Genomic DNA, 19,694 nt, shown 5'->3' on the forward strand with positions numbered 1-19,694 from the left:
TTCAAAGAGCCAGCCTCTCGTAGCTCTAAACCCAAATAAGACTTGCACTGTAAGAAGCAATTGAGACTGAGTCAAAATTACTTGCACTGTAGGATGCAATGGTCTGAGTCAAAAGCACTTGCACTGTAGGATGCAATGGTCTGAGTCAAAAGGACTTGCACTGTAGGATGCAATGGTCTGAGTCAAAAGGACTTGCACTGTAGGATGCAATGGAGTCTGATTGAAAAAGCAAAGTCTTTAGCTCCTGTCTAGCCTTCTCTAAAATGACAGCCTGGTTTATGATAGTCCCCGAGCTCCACAAACCCAGTGACCCACAGCTCACATGGCCTCTCACACACACACGCACCCACCTGCCAGATGGGGTCCCTCTCCTCTGGAAAGATCTGTAAGTAACGCTGGGCCAGCTGCACAGGCGCCAGGGTCTGCAGCCGCAGGTTAGTCCATGTCTGGAGGAACTTCACCAGGTTCCTAAAGGTGTACAGACCCAGACGGTCGTTCCCGTAGTTAGACAGGTGGGTCATGAAGATGCTGATCTGTGAGGAAGGAATCAACACAGAACAACGTTCAGAGAAAAACACAATGCAATGCAGGCTGCAATGTCACTTCCAACCACTGTTGCAGGAAATACATTTGAGGGGACATGAAGGGCTAAAGCAACCATAGAGCCTTCCTCTCCTGATGTGATGGAGGTGTGTCTGGTCTCACCGGGTTGAGGAGCACTGTGAGGAAGAGCTCCCCTCCGTTGATGAGTTTGTCCAGCTCCTTGGGTCCTCCAGGATACTCGTTGTAGAAGATGGTGTGAGTAAACAGGCCACACGTCTGCCTCGGCAGCACCTACAGTACACAACACAATTAATATTACATAGCAACACATCTGCACAGTGGGGAGTGTCCTAATATAACCACACCCTGCTGATTCCCAGTCAACAACAAATCAAATACACAAACATTCAAACAGAGCCATAAATGCTCGGTGACACTACCTCGATGTGTTGTTTCCACTTCACTGACAGCTCAGGTGATTCAATTATCCCCGTAAACTAGAGATCACACTGTGGAGAATAAAATGTGACGCAAATCTTAATGCTGTCAGCAAAACCCATTTCTCGAGCCAAACATAAAGCCTCTGTCCTAACATAGTTGAAACACAATAAAACACACAATCGATTGGCATCCGAGCACACAATCACAGGAGCAGAACGACCTGGAAAACATTACACTGTCTGTTCAGCCTAGGTGCTGTACACAGTGTATCCATCAGGCTGTGATGTTAGCTAGCTACACAGTGTATCCATCAGGCTGTGATGTTAGCTAGCTACACAGTGTATCCATCAGGTTGTGATGTTAGCTAGCTACAGTGTATTCATCAGGCTGTGATGTTAGCTAGCTACACAGTGTATCCATCAGGCTGTGATGTTAGCTAGCTACACAGTGTATCCATCAGGCTGTGATGTTAGCTAGCTACATGGTGTATCAAATCGAATTTTATTTGTCACATGCACCAAATACAACAGGTGTAGACCTTACAGTAAAATGCTTACTTACAAGCCCTTAACCAACAATGCAGTTAAGAAAATACCTAAAAAAAAAGTAAGAGATAAGAATAACAAATAAGTAGAGCAGCAGTAAATAACAAAAGCGGTGCTATGTACAGGGGGTACCGGTACAGAACCAATGTGTCAATGTGCGGGGGCACCGGTGTCGAGGTAATTATGTACATGCAGGTAGAGTTATTAAAGTGGCAATGCATAGATAATAACAGAGTAGCAGCAGCGTGGGGGGTGGGGGGGGGGGGGGGCAATGCAAAAGTCTGGGTAGCCATTTGATTAGCTGTTCAGGAGACTTATGGCTTGGGGGTAGAAGCTGTTTAAAAGCCTCTTGGACCTAGACTTGGCGCTCCGGTACTGCTTGCCGTGTGGTAGCAGAGAGAACAGTCTGACTAGGGTGGCTGGAGTCTGACAATTTTTGGGCCTTCCTCCAACACCGCCTGGCATAGAGGTCCCGGATGGCAGGAAGCTTCGTCCTGGTGATGTACTGGGCCGTACACACTACCCTCTGTAGTGCCTTGCAGTCGGATGCGGAGCAGTTGCCATACCAGGCAGTGATGCAACCCGTCAGGATGCTCTCGATGGTGCAGCTGTAAAACCTTTAGGATCTGAGGACCCATGCCAAAACTTTGCAGTCTCCTGACGGGGAATAGGTTTTGTCGTGCCCTCTTCACGACTGTCTTGGTGTGCTTGGACCATGTTAGTTTGCTGGTGATGTGGACACCAAGGAACTTGAAGCTCTCAATCTGCTCCACTACAGCCCTGTCGATGAGGATGGGGGCGTGCTCAGTCCTCCTTTTCCTGTAGTCCACAATCATCGCCTTTGTCTTGATCACGTTGAGGGAGAGGTTGTTGTCCTTGCACCACATGGTCAACAACACAATCTCAACATCTATCAGGCTGTAATGTTAGCTAGTTACACAGTGTATCCATCAGGCTGTGATGTTAGCTAGCTACACAGTGTATCCATCAGGCTGTGATGTTAGCTAGCTACACGGTGTATCCATCAGGCTGTGATGTTAGCTAGCTACACAGTGTATCCATCAGGCTGTGATGTTAGCTAGCTACACAGTGTATCCATCAGGCTGTGATGTTAGCTAGCTACATGGTGTATCCATCAGGCTGTGATGTTAGCTAGCTACATGGTGTATCCATCAGGCTGTGATGTTAGCTAGCTACACAGTGCATCTATCAGGCTGTGATGTTAGCTAGCTACACAGTGTATCTATCAGGCTGTGATGTTAGCTAGCTACACGGTGTATCGATCAGGCTGTAATCTTTGCTAGCTACACGGTGTATCTATCAGGCTGTGATGTTAGCTAGCTACACAGTGTATCTATCAGGCTGTGATGTTAGCTAGCTACACAGTGTATCCATCAGGCTGTGATGTTAGCTAGCTACACAGTGTATCTATCAGGCTGTGATGTTAGCTAGCTACACGGTGTATCGATCAGGCAGTAATCTTTGCTAGCTAGGGCTAGGGGTAGAAGCAGCAGCTAAGGCAGTACTGAGATGCTTAGAAAGAGAAAGGAAGGGAAGGCTGGATACAGACTGAAGCTCACAGGCTTTTCTCTCTCTGCTTTATAAAACACAGAGCGGGTCACAGCTAACGGGAGTCACAGACTGCTGATTAAGGGGAAAGAGAGAGTGGAAGAAAGAAGAGAAGAGACACCTCAGAGTCTCTGCCAAGTTCCCGGTGTATATTTCACAGGGACGTGTCGAGATCGGAATTAACATCTTCGTGACATCACACTCTTCCACCAGACATATAACAGAAAACTGCTGGGTCTAGAACAGGAGTATTCTACCAGGATAATGGAAAAAAAATAAAAAAATCACAACAAAGTTGGTACATTAATAAAATACAAATGTCTTTAAGCTCTAAAATCTGAGACATTTAAGCATACATTTCTTAAAGAGGCAAGCTGTTGTTTATGTCCAGGCCAAGCATATGGACATAAAATTACACTTTGTAAAGATACTGTACATAAATTGGCATTGACAGACAGATTAACATTTGTCAAAAAAAATGGAATGTTCTTGTCACATCACAAGCTAGCAGTTGTCTTTGTTGATTTTGCCAAGGCTGTCATTTGCGGTGAGATTGTCTTGTTGAGAGTGATAAACATGGCAATTTCCATAATGATCATTCACACTGCTCCATCTGTCTGTCAGCATGCTTTATTCCATGGGGTGTGGGGAGGAGCAGAGAGAGAGACACAGACACTGAGGGGCAGTGAAAAGACCACGCCACTAGGGCATGGCAACACGAGTACTTCAGCACTACTGATCCTTCACTCTACTCAGCGCGTTGTTCCCAACAGCTAAACTAAATTGTTCAAGCACACCAAAAAAATAAAGCTTTGTCCTTTCAAAGGCACACGCAAGGATTCCAATACCCAGCACTTCCCAAAAGACAGAGGTGCAATGCATCTGTCTACACTTAAACCAGAGTAAATACTTCAAACAGCCTAATTTAATACTTCTAGTTAAATTATTGAGCACAAACCCAGGACTGAAAATACCAACTAAGACTTAGTTTCAAGAATTGCTAGTTTATACGTACAGTAGAACCTAGTGTGAGAGTGTGAGTGTGTGAGTGAGAGAGAGAGAGAGAGAGAGAGAGAGAGAGGGGGGGGGGGGGAATAGGGGTGAGTCCTTACACTGATGCCACTGTGGTAGAATCCTCGTCTGAAGCGGGCAGGTTTGAGGTGGGGGTACTCCTCCGTGCTGGTCACCTTGATGCCCCACACCTTCTTCCAAGCGTCGTACAGCTGGACGTGGACGGGGTACACCCCAGAGTGGTGGGGAGCCACCGCGTAGCCCATGTTGGTGGGGATGCCATACTCCTGGGAAGAGACAACCAGTGGATTCAACACATTGTTAGCATTTAAATCACCCTTGCTATTAATACATAAATTCACACACACACACAGGTTTTTCTTTATTTTTTACTATTTTCTACATTGCACAATAATAGTGAAGACACCGAAACTATGAAATAACATATACGGATTCATGTAGTAACCAAAAGTGTTAAATCAAAATATATTTTTTATATTTGAGATTCTTCAAAGCAGCCACCCTTTGCCTTGAGATGGAGGTGTGATGGTGCTTTGCTGGTGACACTGTCAGTGATTTATCTAGAATTCAAGACACACTTAACCAGCATGGCTACCACAGCATACTGCAGCGATACTCCATCCCATCTGGTTTGAGCTTAGTGGGACAATCATTTGTTTTTGTTTTTCAACAGGACAACCTACAGGTTGTGTAAGGGCTATTTGACCAAGTAGGATAGGGATGGAGTGTGCTGCATCTGATGACCTGGCCTCCAACCTCACCCAACCTCAACCCAATTGAGATGGTTTGGGATGAGTCGGACCGCAGAGTGAAGGAAAAGCAGCCAACAAGTGCTCAGCATAAGTGGGAACACCTTCAAGACTGTTGGAAAAGCATTCCAGGTGAAGCTGGTTGAGAGAATGCCAAGAGTGTGCAAAGCTGTCATCAAGGCAAAGGGTGGCTACTTTGAAGAATCTCGCATCTAAAATATATTTTGATTTGGTTACTACATGATACTTTTTTGGTTACTACATGATTCCATGTGTTATTTCATAGTTTTGATGTCTTCACTATTATTCTATAATGTAGAAAATAGTAAAAATAAAGAAAAACCCTTGAATGAGCAGGTGTTCTAAAACTTTTGACAGGTAGTGTATGTATGTGAAGATTATCACATAGTGAAAGACTGGAAACTACCTGGCTCATCCTCCCAGTTCTATCAGCACTAACACCTGCTAAAGGATAGAAGCGACCGCAGCTCACAACTGTGCTCTTATTAAGCATTTGCTGAAAAGATGATTGCATTTATGATGAGATAATTGCATGTCTTCACTATTATTCTACTATATATATATATATATGTATACACACACACAGTTGAAGTCAGAAGTTTACATACACCTTAAATAAATACATTTAAACTCAGTTTCACAGTTCCTGACATTTAATCCTAGTAAACATTCCTTCTCTTAGGTCAGTTAGGATCACCACTTATTTTAAGAATGTGAATTGTCAGAATAATAGTAAAGATAATGATTTATTTCAGCTTTTATTTCTTTCATCATATTCCCAGTGGGTCAGAAGTTTACATACACACAATTAGTATTTGGTAGGATTGCCTTTAAATTTTTTAACTTGAGTCAAATGTTTTGGGTAGCAAGCTTCCCACAATTTGGGTGAATTTTGGCCCATTGCTCCTGACAGAGCTGGTGTAACTGAGTCAGGTTTATAGGCCTCCTTGCTCGCACACACTTTTTCAGTTCTGCCCACAAATCTTCTTTGGGATTGAGGTCAGGGCTTTGTGATGGCCACTCCAATACCATGACTTAGTTGTCCTTAAGCCATTTTGTCACAACTTTGGAAGAATGCTTGGGGTCATTGTCCATTTGGAAGACCCATTTGAGACCAAGCTTTAACTTCCTGACTGATGTCTTGAGATGTTGCTTCAATATATCCACATAATTTTCCCTTCCTCATGATGCCATTTATTTTGTGAAGTGCACCAGTTCCTCCTGCAGCAAAGCACCCCCACAACATGATGCTGCCACCCCCGTGCTTCACGGTTGGAATGGTGTTCTTCGGCTTGCAAGCGTCCCCCTTTTTCATCCAAACATAACGATGGTCATTATGGCCAAACAGTTCCATTTTTGTTTCATCGGAGCAGAGGACATTAATCCAAAAAGTACGATCTTGGTCACCATGTGCAGTTGCAAACCGTAGTCTGGCTTTTTTAATGGTGATTTTGGAGCAGTGGCTTCTTCCTTGCTGAGTGGACTTTCAGGTTATGTCAATATAGGACTCATTTTTACTGTGGATATAGATACTTTGGTACCGGTTTCCATAAGTTTCTTCACAAGGTCCTTTGCTGTTGTTCTGGGATTGATTTGCACTTTTCGCACCAAAGTACATTAATCTCTAAGAAACAGAATGCGTCTCCTTCCTGAGCGGTATGACGGCTGCGTGGTCCCATGGTGTTCATACTTGCGTACTATTGTTTGTACAGATGAACGTGGTACCTTCAGGCATTTGGAAATTGCTCCCAAGGATGAACCAGACTTGGAGGTCGAGAACTTATTTCTTTCTGGCTGATTTCTTTAGATTTTCCATGATGTCAAGCAAAGAGGCATTGAGTTTGAAGGTTGGCCTTGAAATACATCCACAGGTACACCACCTATTGTCTCAAATGATGTCAATTAGCCTATCAGAAGCTTCTAAAGCCATGACATCATTTTCTGGAATTTTCCAAGCTGTTTAAAGGCACAGTTAACTTAGTATATGTAAACTTCTGACCCACTGGAATTGTGATACAGTGAATTATAAGTGAAATAATCTGTATGTAAACAATTGTTGGAAAAATTACTTGTGTCATGCACGAAGTAGATGTCCTAACCGACTTGCCAAAACTATAGTTTGTTAACAAGAAATTTGTAGAGTGGTTGAGTTTTAATGACTCCAACCTAAGTGTATATATATATTTTTTTATTTTTTTTATTTATTAATTTTATCCCATTTTCTCCCCAATTTTCGTGGTATCCAATCGCTAGTAATTACTATCTTGTCTCATCGCTACAACTCCCGTACGGGCTCGGGAGAGACGAAGGTCGAAAGCCATGCGTCCTCCGAAGCACAACCCAACCAAGCCGCACTGCTTCTTAACACAGCGCGCCTCCAACCCGGAAGCCAGCCGCACCAATGTGTCGGAGGAAACACCGTGTACCTGGCCCCCTTGGTTAGCGCGCACTGCGCCCGGCCCGCCACAGGAGTCGCTGGAGCGCGATGAGACAAGGATATCCCTACCGGCCAAACCCTCCCTAACCCGGACGACGCTATGCCAATTGTGCGTCACCCCACGGACCTCCCGGTCGCGGCCGGCTGCGACAGAGCCTGGGCGCGAACCCAGAGACTCTGGTGACGTAGCTAGCACTGCGATGCAGTGCCCTAGACGACTGCGCCACCCGGGAGGCAACCTAAGTATATTTAAACTTTCGATTTCAACTGTATATATTTGTTATTTATTTTTTTATCAATTTTTTGTCAACGAAATTATAACATTCATTCAAATATTTTTTTACCAACAGTAGTACCCCCAGTCAGCATAGAGCAGGACCCCCCAACCTACCTGTGCAAACCTCCTGTTGAGGAGCATCTGTTCAGCTAGCACCGACTGGTTGTGGAAGAGGTGGGGCTGCATGTGACTCCACATGTGGGGGAACCACCAGAACTCCTTCCCATAGGAGAGGAGCAGGTCATCCCCCAGGTCCTCCTCATCTGTACCTGGAGCATAGAAACACAGAGGGGATTTAGTCTAGTCTACATATATACAGACATGGCATGGGCAAGGGTGTGTGCTGGTGTTGAAAACCTAGATATACAGTATCAGTCAAAAGTTTGGTCACACCTACTCATTCAAGGGTTTTTCTTTATTTGTACGATTTTCTACGTCATAGAATAATAGTGAAGACATAAAAACTATGAAATAACACATTTGGAATCATGAAGTAACCCAAAAAGTGTTAAACAAATCTAAATACATTTAAAATTCTTCAAAGTAGCCACCCTTTGCCTTGATGACAGCTTTGTACACTCTTGGCATTCTCTTAACCAGCTTCAACTGGAAGGAGTTCCCAAATATACTGAGCAGTTGTTGGCTGCTTTTCCTTCACTCTGCTTTCCAACTCATCCCAAACCATTTCAATTGGGTTGATGTCGGGTGATTGTGGAGGTCAGGTCATCTGATGCAGCACACCATCTCTCTCCTTGGTCAAATAGCCCTTACACAGCCTGGATGTGTGTTGGGTCATTGTCCTGTTGAAAAACATAGTCCCACTAAGCGCAAACCAGATGGGATGGCGTATTGCTGCAGAATGCGGTGGTAATCATGCAAGTTAAGTGTGCCTTGAATTCTAAATAGATCACAGACAGTGTCACCAGCAAGGCACCCCACACCATCACACCTCCTCCTCCATGCTTCACGGTGAGAAGCACACATGCAGAGATCATCCGTTCACCTACTCTGCTTCTCACAACGACTCAGCAGTTGGGACCAAAATTCTCTAATTTGGACTCAGACCAAAAGGACAGATTTCCACCAGTCTAATGTCCATTGCTTGTGTTTCTTGGCCCAAGCAAGTCTATTATTCCTATTGGTGTTCTTTAGTAGTGGTTTCTTTGCAGCAATTCGACCATGAAGGCCTGATTCACAAAGTCTCCTCTGAACAGTTGATGATGAGATGCGTCTGTTACTTGAACTCTGTGAAGCATTTATTTGGGCTGCAATTTCTGAGGCTGGTAACTCTAATGAACTTATCCTCTGCAGCAGAGGTAACTCTGGGTCTTCCTTTCCTGTGGCAGTCCTCATGAGAGCCAGTTTCATCATAGCGCTTGATGGTTTTTGAGACTGCACTTGAAGAAACTTTCAAAGTTCTTGAATTGTTCCGGATTGACTGACCTTCATGTCTTAAAGTAATGATGGACTGTCGTTTCTCTTTGCTTATTTGAGCTGTTCTTGCCATAATATGGACTTGGTCTTTTACCAAATAGGGCTATATTCTGTATACCACCCCTACCTTGTCACAACACAACTGATTGGCTCAAACATATTAAGGAAATAAATTCCACAAATTAACTTTTAACAAGGCACACCTGTTAATTGAAATGCATTCCTAGTGACTACCTCATGAATCTGGTTGAGAGAATTCCAAGCAGGTGCAAAGCTGTCATCAAGGCAAACGGTGGCTACTTTGAAGAATCTCAAATATATTTGATTTGTTTAACACTTTTTTTGTTTACTACACGATTCCATATGTGTTATTTCATAGTTTTGATGTCTTCACTATTATTCTATAATGTAGAAAATAATCAAAACTAAGAAAAACCCTTGAATGAGTAGGCATCCAAACTTTTGACTGGTAGTGTATGTGCTGGGCAAATCTTAAAGCAAGTTCATTATATTAAGCATCAACAGTAATGCAATAATTGATTTGGACATTTGATCCATGCATTTTTTTGTGTGAAGTAACTGATGATCTAATCTCAGTTAACCCAGAACTAAAATCACGTGTCATTTGGTCAAATGTTTACGTAGTCTGTCCATGAGAGATTATTGATGATTGTCTGCCATAAGACATTGTATTTGATCCCCCTGAGTGTTACAGTCATGCAGTGGGTCTGTCTGTCCACTCCACCCACCAGTATGGAAGAACTTCCCAGAGAAGCCCAGGTTGAAGGTGAAGTTGGGGACAGAGGTTCGGAGGTCATTCTGGGTCTCCAGTAGGGCCTAGACAGAGGGGACAGGGACAACTTAAGACTCATTCACATGCATTCCCTCTTTTAAATACATATATGTTTAAGTATGTTGTATGTTTATTGGATAGAGAGAGATGGAGCTGAAAGGTAGGAGAAAGTGTGCTGAAAGAGCCTATGCTAGCAGCGATACGTCGTGTGTGTCAGAGGAAGTTTCTTAGACCACTAGGCCACCACATATGCATTCTTTGTCACTCGCAACAGATGTCATCAGAGCGCGCAACAGAGCACTGTCTACACTCGGTCTACACTCGGTCTACACTCGGTCTACACTCGGTCTACACTCGGTCTACACTCGGTCTACACTCGGTCTACACTCGGTCTACACTCGGTTTGTTGTTGTTATGAAATATACTGAAAAATATCAAACGCAACATGCAACAATTTCAACGAATTTACTGAGTTACAGTTCATGTAAGGAAATCAGTCAATTGAAATAAATTAGGCCCTAATCTATGGATTTCACATGACTGGGCAGGGGCGCAGCCATGGATGGGCATAGGCCCACCCACTTGGGAGCCAGGCCCAGCCAAAACAGAATTAGTTTATTCCACACAAAAGGGCTTTATTATAGACAGAAATAATCCTCAGTTTCATCAGCTGTCCAGGTGACTGGTCTCAGACGATCCTGCAGCTGAAGCCTGATGTGGAGGTCCTGGGCTGGCGTGGTTACACATGGTCTGCGGTTGTGAGGCTGGGTGGACGTACTGCCAAATTCTCTAAAACGACGTTGGAGTGGTATGGTAGAGAAATTACATTCAATTCTCTAGCAACAGCTCCGGTGGACATTTCTGCAGTCAGCATGCCAATTGCAAGCGCCCTCAAAACTTGAGACATCTATGGCGTTGTGTTGTGACAAAACATAACATTTCCGAACGGCCTTTTGTTGTCCCCTGCACAAGCCTGCACCCGTCTAATGATAATGCTGTTTGATATGCCACACCTGTTAGATGGATGGATTATCTTGGCAAAGGAGAAATACTCACCAACAGGGATGTAAACAAATTTGTGCACAAAATAAGAGAGAAATAAGCTTTTAGTGCATACGGAAAATCACTGGGATCTTTTATGGGACCAACACTTTACATGATGCGTTTATATTTTTGTTCAGTATAGTCTTCATCAAATACTTAAATTGTAGCTAAAGTTTGTATTGCTAAGGATTCTGCAATGTCAGTGGCAGATTTAGGTATAGGCGACATGGGCAGCCGCCCAGGGCGTAATCTTGCCGGGGGCGGTACGGGGCGGCCACACTATTTTTCTTTGGAATGGTGACATTTGCGTGATCGGTTTTCTATTGCTCATTTGCACGTCACGTCAATATCATGTCACCATGTGGAACTGTGGGTCAATTCATCTTGTCGGAGTGAGCTCCCTGATTCTAATTTGTAAGCTAGGCAGGCTACTGCCTGGGAAAGTCTCCCACTCAGAAGTACGAGATGGGGAGGAGGGCGAGGGTAGGTTGACCTCAGGTCTCCCCACTGGAAGCCCGAGGTAGGGGGAGCGGGGGAATCTATCAAATAGTGCACCTCTAACTTTGTACAGTACTATTGCAAATAGTAAAATCAGTCACACTACGAAATACTACCAAATTAACCACAATTCATTCATAATACTGTGAATATATCGTTTCAGAAATATTTTTAATATTTTTCTGGTTTGTGTGAAATCTTTAAGAACAATATAAAACCAGTCTGCATACCACCAAGGTGAATCGGTTTAGTCTTGACTCTTGGTTGACAGTGTGGGGGATGGATAATGTATTGATGCTCAGTGCCAAATCAGGCTAATGCTAATGCTAGCATTAGCAAATCAGGCTAATGCTAACAGTGTTAGCCCACGGGTGTTTTTATCCCCGGCTGGGCACAAATGCCTTAGGTGTTAGATGATTTCCACACAATCACAAGATGAAGATAAGGTAGAACTGGAAAATAGACAGGGATTTGTTTGCCCTAAATGCACCACCATCAAGCAGTTTAGGGAAGATATCCTCCTGCTGTTAGCTCGGCTGCGGGAAAAGGATAACCTGCTTTCTAAGTATACCGAACTTGCTGTACACCGACCTTGCTGTAACTTAGGTAAACCACATCTCATTTTTAAATTACTCCTATAGCAAAGCTGTCGATGAGTCAGGGTTCCAGGATAATTTCCAGCAACATTGCAAACCGTTTTAAAGACTGACAGACAGGGTCTGGTGGTGCTCCAGTCCTCCATGTCAGAAAAAGCAACAGAGGACTTGGAAACCATATCAACTCCTGTACAAATGGCACTATGGTTATTGTGAGTAACATAATCGATGTGTTTTTTTATACTCTGCCTTCTAGTGAGTTTAGAAAAGGTAATCTCCTATCATTCTGTTAGATTCGAGACTGTCAGAAAATGTGGCTGTAATATTAATCATTTGGTTGTTATTCCATTGGTTACCTCGAGGCAGATGACCCAGGGGCAAAGTGGCCCTGTAAAGGCCAGTAAAGAAAAAGAGACTGACTCCAAGGCCATTTAATTACTGAATCTACTGAGCTCTACGGACTTGATCCAACATGTTACTGGGCCCACCCTACCTGTGGCCATACTCTGGACCTGGTTATTACCAAGGGTCGTTCTTTTGACATATCCTCTATTGTTGATGTTGCTTTATCTGATCACCACTACAGATTTTTTACGACCTTGTTGCCCATAGCGCATTATTAAGAAACACTATCTTACCTTTGAAGTTGCGACAGATTTTATTGCGTGTATGAACAATACGCCACCACCTATTCTGCCTTCCTCTTGTGATGATTCAGTTAATAACTTTAACATCAAATTAAGAGTAACCATTGATGCCATAGCTCCAGTAGAGTTGAAAAAGGCCCCATCCAAACAGAGAGCCCCTTGAATGAGTGAGGCATCTAATCAATTAAAGAGAAATTGCAGAAAGGAAGACTGGCAGTGGAGAAAGTTAAAGTTGCAGGTCCATTATGATGTTCTGAGACAGTAACTTGGCATATATAACAAGGCAATTAGAAATGCCAGACGGACTCATTTTTCTAACTTGATCACTATTAATCAGAATAATTCCAGAGTGTTCTTCTCAACCATTGATGGCCTGATAAATCCTACCCCCTCAAACCTATGTGAACTTTCCTCCCATCTAAATGTGATGAGTTTGCGGCATATTTCAGAGATAAGATAACCAACATGAGGCTGGGTATCAGTCAAGCAAGCCTTGATGAGAAGTTTAATGATATGTGCCCTAGCCTACCACGCAAAGGAACTATGGATTTTTTACCCCCTCGTTTACACAGACGTGCTCAGGAAAGTGATATCACAATTTAAGCCTTCAACCTGCCTTCTCAATCCTATTCAAACCAGTTTTTAATTGCATATCTGAAATAGTGCAGGCTATTGTTAAATCCCTCCCTGTTCACGGGCACTTTCCCCACTGCACTAAAAACAGTGCAAAATTCTGGAGAAATTGGTTTTCAAACAGTAAATATATATATATTTTTCCCACCACAGCAGAGAGACAGCCTTAGTTAAAGCGGTAAATGATCACAGATGCCAAACAGCTCTCTGTCCTTGTATTCTTGGATTTAAGTGCTGCATCCGACAATGTTAACCATGATGACCTTCTGGACAGACTGTAGAGGTGGGTTGGATGTCCGGTCCAGTTCTAAATTGGTTTAGGACCTGTTTAACCGGTCGAGATTTTGTCACCTTTAGAGAACATAATTCAGAGGAAACACACATCACATGTGGCGTTCCACAAGGTTGGATTTTGAGTCCGGTAGGGTTTAGTTATATACACTGCTCAAAAAAATAAAGGGAACACTTAAACAACACAATGTAACTCCAAGTCAATCACACTTCTGTGAAATCAAACTGTCCACTTAGGAAGCAACACTGATTGACAATAAATTTCACATGCTGTTGTGCAAATGGAATAGACAACAGGTGGAAATGATAGGCAATTAGCAAGACACCCCCAATAAAGGAGTGGTTCTGCAGGTGGTGACCACAGACCACTTCTCAGTTCCTATGCTTCCTGGCTGATGTTTTGGTCACTTTTGAATGCTGGCGGTGCTTTCACTCTAGTGGTAGCATGAGACGGAGTCTACAACCCACACAAGTGGCTCAGCTAGTGCAGCTCATCCAGGATGGCACATCAATGCGAGCTGTGGCAAGAAGGTTTGCTGTGTCTGTCAGCGTAGTGTTCAGAGCATGGAGGCGCTACCAGGAGACAGGCCAGTACATCAGGAGACGTGGAGGAGGCCGTAGTAGGGCAACAACCCAGCAGCAGGACCGCTACCTCCGCCTTTGTGCAAGGAGGAGCAGGAGGAGCACTGCCAGAGCCCTGTAAAATGACCTCCAGCAGGCCACAAATGTGCACGTGTCTGCTAAAACGGTCAGAAACAGACTCCATGAGGGTGGTATGAGGGCCCGACGTCCACAGGTGGGGGTTGTGCTTACAGCCCAACACCGTGCAGGACGTTTGGCATTTGCCAGAGAACACCAAGATTGGAAAATTCGCCACTGGCGCCATGTGCTCTTCACAGATGAAAGCAGGTTCACACTGAGCACATGTGACAGACGTGACAGAGTCTGGAGACGCCGTGGAGAACGTTCTGCTGCCTGCAACATCGTCCAGCATGACCGGTTTGGCGGTGGGTCAGTCATGGTGTGGGGTGGCATTTCTTTGTGGGGCCGCACAGCCCTCCATGTGCTCGCCAGAGGTAGCCTGACTGCCATTAGGTACCGAGATGAGATCCTCAGACCCCTTGTGAGACCATATGCTGGTGCGGTTGGCCCTGGGTTCCTCCTAATGCAAGACAATGCTAGACTTCATGTGGCTGGAGTGTGTCAGCAGTTCCTGCAAGAGGAAGGCATTGATGCTATGGACTGGCCCGCCCGTTCCCCAGACCTGAATCCAATTGAGCACATCTGGGACATCATGTCTTGCTCCATCCACCAACGCCACATTGCACCACAGACTGTCCAGGAGTTGGCGGATGCTTTAGTCCAGGTCTGGGAGGAGATCCCTCAGGAGACCATCCGCCACCTCATCAGGAGCATGCCCAGGCGTTGTAGGGAGGTCATACAGGCACGTGGAGGCCACACACACACACTACTGAGCCTCATTTTGACTTGTTTTAAGGACATTACATCAAAGTTGGATCAGCCTGTAGTGTGGTTTTCCACTTTAATTTTGAGTGTGACTCCAAATCCAGACCTACATGGGTTGATAAATTTGATTTCCATTGATAATTTTTGTGTGATTTTGTTGTCAGCACATTCAACTATGTAAAGAAAAAAGTATTTAATAAGAATATTTCATTCATTCAGATCTAGGATGTGTTATTTTAGTGTTCCCTTTATTTTTTTGAGCAGTGTATGTTAACCCTTGGCAGGGTTATCAGAAAGCAGGTGTTATTTTAGAATCTGAACTTTTGAGTCACACAATAGGAATGTGACCAAAATAGCTTTTTACCGAGGTGTGGCCGTTTCTCTCTCAGGCTGATAAGCTTTTATTACAAGCAGGCTTGACTACTGTGATTTTCTCCTGTCTGGTCTACCCAAGAAAGCCATTGATCAACTGCAAAACATACATAATGTTGCAGCACAGGTACTGACTAAGACCATACAGAGAGCACACAGACTGGTTTTAAGGGTCTCTGCACTGGCTGCCTGTGAGTTGTATTGGTTTTGAAATCAATCCACGATTGTGCATCCCAATACATGTCAGACATGCTTTTAAGTTATGTACCCAGTAGGTCCCTCAGGTCCTCTGGTACTGGCCTTTTAACTATACCAAAGCCTAGAACCAAGAGACAGGGAGAGGCAGCCTTTGGTTATTCCCCCAGCCTCTGGAATAGCCTGCGAGAGAACCTGAGGGCCTGAAACTGTGGACATATTTCAGAGATCTTAAAACATCTTCTTAGCTTTGCTTTTCCTTCAAGTGTTTTTTTGTCATTCAGATGGCCATTCCTTTATTTTTTTAATCTTATGTTTGTTGTAAATAATTCAGAATTTATTTTCATTGTTTATAAATTTTTTCCTGTGCAGCACATTACATTCCATGCCTGAAATGTGCTTTATAAATAAAGCTTGATTTGATTTTCTATAAGGACTGTAGTTAGCAGTAGTATTCAGTCCACACATCCCCCCTTCATTAACGTATCCATATTCAAACTGATCTCATCCCTCAATACCCTTTCCATATTCACTTTGCATCTGCATCTATTTGTTTTTTAGGTTTAGTCCCCCCCCCATTTTTCCCACGTCTCAATCAGAGCCTGATTCATATTTAACACTGTTGTGGCCCGCCGACATACAAGACAACTCAACAAGACTGCTTTGATTGTGTTTATGTGTTCATTCCCCACTCTTCACTGAAAGTCACTCCCTCGCAACGGGGGAGGGAGAAGAGAAAACAACAAAGCTGTATCAAATATTTATGCTGCAGGCGAGTCTGTGGATGCCCTTTGAACAGCAACTCATCACACAAAGCAAAGCTGGAGAAGAGTGGTTAAACTGAGCTTCATACCCTACTGCTGCGGGAGGGAGGCTGTACGGACAAAGACTGTCCTCTGGGTTTGAGGGAACAAGATGTGGAAGAACGCTGGAGGGCGGCTCCTGACCTTTAGTTTGTAATAAGCGTTTGTCTGAGCTGAGGAGGCTGTGTGGAGGGAATCCAGTAACGGAGTCTTATTCTACTTTCAAACGAGGCTTTGGATGGAAATACAAGAAAATATATTCTGTTACACTCTGCTGCACTAATCCTTCCTCTCCATCCTTCTCTCTCTATCCCTCCCTCCATTCTTCTCTCTCTCTGGCTGTTGAGGGGATATAGACAGTGAAAATGGCAGGGTGAGACTGCCATGGCAGTCAGCCCAACTGTGTCCCCCTGTCCTCAAGTCGGCCCCCCAGGGGACAGACATGTTGGTGACTGCACCTGTGCCACATTTGCACAGCTCTAGCATGGACTCTGTCCTACATAGTATTGTGACCTGGTGGTCTCACCTTCTGTCTCCTTCAATCACGGTCAGGTCTGCCTCTGGCACTGACACCTGCATGACTCACTGTTACTCACCATCACACAGCATGGATCTCTGGGAAGTATGTATGCACCAGTAATAGAATAAGGCAGATTGCGATGCAACAGATAAGCGATTACAGATAATGAGCGATTACACACATACCCACACAAGTAAACCAACTTCTTACACACACAAAACCCACCTTACAAAAGACCAATCCACCGCAGATGCTTACCTTGACATCTGAGACCTTCATGCGGGTGCCCTCCTTGCCCACGAAGATGTCATCGATGTCCACCAGCAGGTAGCGATCTAGAGCCAGAGACAGCCTCTTGCCCGTCAGGAAGGCCACAGCGTCCACAAACACCAGCTTGTGCAGCCAGAAGTTGAGGTTGTTGCCGAAGAGCACCCGCTGGATGCCGTCGTGAAGCCCCAGATCCTGGACAACAGAGGCATGGAGGGGGCTGCTACCCACCCCCATCCCCACCCCAGACATGCCCAGGTCAGGCACCCGGGTCCTGGCTAAGAGAACAGGCTCGTAGGTAGAGTGGTTGGACTGGAAGACAGTCCAGTCATCTCCGGGTAGGGGGCCTCGCTCCACCTCCCGGGCCTTAGTGATGAGGAGCAGGGGGGACTTGGGGTTGACGCTGCAGTCCTTCAGGCCCAGGTTGGAATGGAGGAAGAGGGGGAAGCCCTTCAACTGGGCACTAAGTAGGCTGTTCTCATTGGCCTGGGAGAGAGGACAAGGGAGAGATGGAGTCAGCTGCATTTCTGTTTACAGTTAGTTTCCTGGTGAAAACATTTGCACACTTTATCCTTGAGATGATTACATACCTGGCAATGTTACTTACAATTCTCCTACACACAATAGACACCGATTCAGAGATTCATTACCAAAGAGGTAAAGGGGCTCTATAATTCCCATAAGTGTGGCTATGCGTGGGTCGTGTGTATGTGTGTACATTTCTGTTTGTGTGCAGGTAGCCTAGCGGTTAAGAGCGTTGGTCGGTGTTTCGAAACCCCAAGCCGGCAAGGTGGCAAAATCTACCATTCTGCCCTTGAGCAAGGCAGTTAACCCCCGGGTGCCAACTAAGGAAGCCCCCCCCCACATATCTCTAATTTGAAGGGGTAGGGTTAATTGCAGAAGACACATTTCCACTGAATGCATTCAGTTGTGCAACTGACTAGGTATCCTATTTCCCTGTCCTATCCATTTGTGTGTGTGTGGGGGGGGGGGGGGGGGGGGGGATAAATACGTAGGTGAACCCTCTGCCCATTATTTCTTTGTTTACATTCAGAGCAGGAGCCCCGTAACTGTTGTATTGATCAGTGATAAACAGCATTTGGCGATTCTAAACAAATCAATCACAGTCACAGCAGCCCCAGGCAGTGAGTCATCCTGAACCTGTCAAACCATAATTCTGTGGTTTAGCAGATGCTGCTTTGCTCTCAGAGCCACTGGCAATATCATACTTTAAAGAATATGATTTACTATGCATATATCCGTCTGTATATTAACTTAAGGAATTCAACATCACATGCAATATTGACCTATAGCTATACCTCTCAGTCAGATATATATATATTAGGGACTAGGATGGTATATCAAATACTAGCCCTCGGTGCGTCATGGCAACATGGTTAATCGCTCAGGGTTACTGCGGGCTGATTGGCCAAACGGCCACAAAACAGCCGGAAAAGGGTGCAGTTCTTAACATAGCCTAACCCTGGGTGAATTATGAGGAGACTGACTCTAGTGCTAGTTTAGAAGGGGAGGATTTACTCCAATTATGCAGCAACTACATGGATATTGGATTAAGCTCAATGACTAATGGGAGGACGAGAAGGGCTTAAAGCAACCTCTATCCCCTGCCTGGGTGTAATTAAAAGTGAGGGTGCTGGTGGCTGGCCTCTGGGTGTAACAGCCCTGCTCTAGTGCCGGGATCTAACCTGTAGTTATAACAGCCCTGCTCTAGTGCCGGGATCTAACCTGTAGTTATAACAGCCCTGCCCTAGTGCCGGGATCTAACCTGTAGTTATAACAGCCCTGCCCTAGTGCCGGGATCTAACCTGTAGTTATAACAGCCCTGCTCTAGTGCCGGGATCTAACCTGTAGTTATAACAGCCCTGCTCTAGTGCCGGGATCTAACCTGTAGTTATAACAGCCCTGCTCTAGTGCCGGGATCTAACCTGTAGTTATAACAGCCCTGCTCTAGTGCCGGGATCTAACCTGTAGTTGCGGTAGCCCTGCTTGAGTGCTCTGGGACCAGGCAGGCTGGGCGAGGCCACTTGGTCCCAGTGTAGTGGTTCTAACAGGTGGGTGTTCACTTCAGACTCAACCAAAGAGAATTAGGCAGGCGGACGTACTATAGCAGCCAAGCAGCGGAGTCCCACTCCCACTCCTGGTGAATTTGCTGAACCATGTTCCAGCGGGACCATTATCAGCTGAGCTATGAGCCATGACAGCACCACCGTACTAGAGAAACAGCAGGGTAGCAGCCAGCCACAGCATGGCAAACAACCACAGGCACAGACTCTGTATACAAACCTCTGTGTGTGTGTGTGTATTATACTGTACTCGCTGCTCTTGGAGGTAGATGACACCAAGGCGGAACCTGCCCGCCTTTTAAGCAGCCGGGACTCATTTAAAAATTAACGAGCACATATTTCATTCAAAACTTTTATCGCAAACCACAGAATTCCCCCTCGGATTCAGGGAGGTACACATTAGGGGGAAAAAATACTATTTTTCTAGTCATTTGAC

At 44.9% G+C, this 19,694-nt stretch overlaps 1 protein-coding gene across 3 annotated transcripts in view; it reads right to left on the minus strand.

Annotated features, from left to right (window-relative positions):
- Window positions 1-19,694, minus strand: part of LOC139552730 (bifunctional heparan sulfate N-deacetylase/N-sulfotransferase 1-like) — a 146,803-nt gene that overhangs the window by 34,277 nt on the left and 92,832 nt on the right. For all 3 annotated transcript variants that reach the window (XM_071364752.1, XM_071364754.1, XM_071364755.1), the window contains 6 exons: window positions 17,166-17,660; window positions 9,798-9,885; window positions 7,729-7,883; window positions 4,211-4,396; window positions 706-834; window positions 351-533 (listed from right to left, as the gene is read on the minus strand). In XM_071364752.1, the coding sequence (XP_071220853.1) occupies window positions 351-533; window positions 706-834; window positions 4,211-4,396; window positions 7,729-7,883; window positions 9,798-9,885; window positions 17,166-17,660 (1,236 nt within the window). The remainder of the gene's footprint in view (window positions 1-350; window positions 534-705; window positions 835-4,210; window positions 4,397-7,728; window positions 7,884-9,797; window positions 9,886-17,165; window positions 17,661-19,694) is intronic.

Source organism: Salvelinus alpinus, chromosome 24 (assembly GCF_045679555.1).
Source record: "Salvelinus alpinus chromosome 24, SLU_Salpinus.1, whole genome shotgun sequence".
NCBI lineage: Eukaryota > Metazoa > Chordata > Actinopteri > Salmoniformes > Salmonidae > Salvelinus > Salvelinus alpinus.